Below are 1,317 nucleotides of genomic sequence, written 5' to 3'. Positions count from 1 at the left end.
ATGCCCACTTTCCAGGTACCCTGCAACTGGCAAGACTACAATGTTCACCAGTCTCTCCAAACCTGACCTGCATACCTACTACAGTCATGTGAGCCATTCCCTAGATGGTCTGAGTTTCTGAGAGACCTTCCAGCGAACCACAGAACTCAAGGGACATAGAGGAGTAAAGGAAATGAACAAAGGAAGGGCTGTTGATATTGGAAAATCAAATTGAACATTTGTGACAATGTTGACTCAGCACTTTCTTATAACTGATCTGATACTAATCTTAGCAGAATGGATCATGAATACACCTCTCATGAGAATTACAGCATCAGAAACCCAAAGGAGGGTCAACTATGAGTTTGTTCTGACTAGATGGCAATGAGAGACAAGGAATATATACAGAAGCAGATTGATATTTTTTTTTTCCTGTGGAGCCACTGGGTAGATTCAAACCTCCAATCTTTTAGTTAGCAGACAAGAGCTTAAACTTTACACCCTTATGTTTTATTAGATCTACAATGTTCACCAGCATCTGCAAAACTGGCCTGCATATCTCTATTATATTAAAAACTAAATTACAGTTGGTAGGTGCTAAATCCAATTTCCTCACAGACTATTGGGCCATAGTAGTTTTAACATAATAATGTCAAGAATGTCTTTTACAGGCTGGACATTGTTCTTGGTACTTTGCATATCTTAATTCATTCAGACTTCATAACCATTCTACAAAATGCCATTTTACCTCCCTGTCCTCTCATTTACCAGTGAAGAAAGCAGTACAGAGGTTTGGAATCCTGCCCATCATCATTCAGCCAGTCAGCATCAGAGCCAGGGTGTGAACTCACACAGCCCAGCTCGTCTTAACTATACACTACTGCTACATCTAGAACTCAGTTTAAAAAAAAAATCGCACTAACATGGCTTACAGTTAAATTCTTCTCTATCCTACAAAGCAGACTGCAAAAATTTTGATGTACCTACCTGTAATGTATTTGTATCCCATATTTTCAGAGTTTTATCAAACGAGCTTGATGTGAACATGCCAGTGTCATGAGGATACCACTGTACAGTTTCCACACTATATTTGTGAACATCAGGATTACTTCTACAAAACAGTAGTCAAAATTTAAGCCTGATTTATAGGATTTAAACCTGACACTACATTAAAAGAAGCAACTCCAAGGAAGATGCTAGAAATGGCCCAGCATAGCCATGCCTATATGCCTGTGCTCTACCTGTCCAAAAGGAAAAGAGAATGTCTCATTCACTTTTAATAAGATGTTTCATGGATAAATTTTCTTCAATCTTCAAGAACACACACAGTAAATTACC

The 1,317-nt window shown here is 38.4% G+C and overlaps 1 protein-coding gene across 1 annotated transcript in view; it reads right to left on the bottom strand.

The window, feature by feature from the left end:
• ERCC8 (excision repair cross-complementing rodent repair deficiency, complementation group 8) overlaps positions 1-1,317 on the bottom strand; it is a 69,503-nt gene that overhangs the window by 47,721 nt on the left and 20,465 nt on the right. Inside the window, exon 4 of the mRNA XM_006891511.1 lies at positions 967-1,090. Coding sequence (XP_006891573.1) covers positions 967-1,090 — 124 coding nt within the window. The remainder of the gene's footprint in view (positions 1-966; positions 1,091-1,317) is intronic.

Source organism: Elephantulus edwardii, unplaced genomic scaffold (assembly GCF_000299155.1).
Source record: "Elephantulus edwardii isolate Elephantulus edwardi_28Jun2011 unplaced genomic scaffold, EleEdw1.0 scaffold00099, whole genome shotgun sequence".
Taxonomy (NCBI): Eukaryota; Metazoa; Chordata; class Mammalia; order Macroscelidea; family Macroscelididae; genus Elephantulus; species Elephantulus edwardii.
The sequence above is the reverse complement of the archived record's forward strand: the minus strand, read 5'-3'. Positions and strand labels throughout refer to the sequence as shown.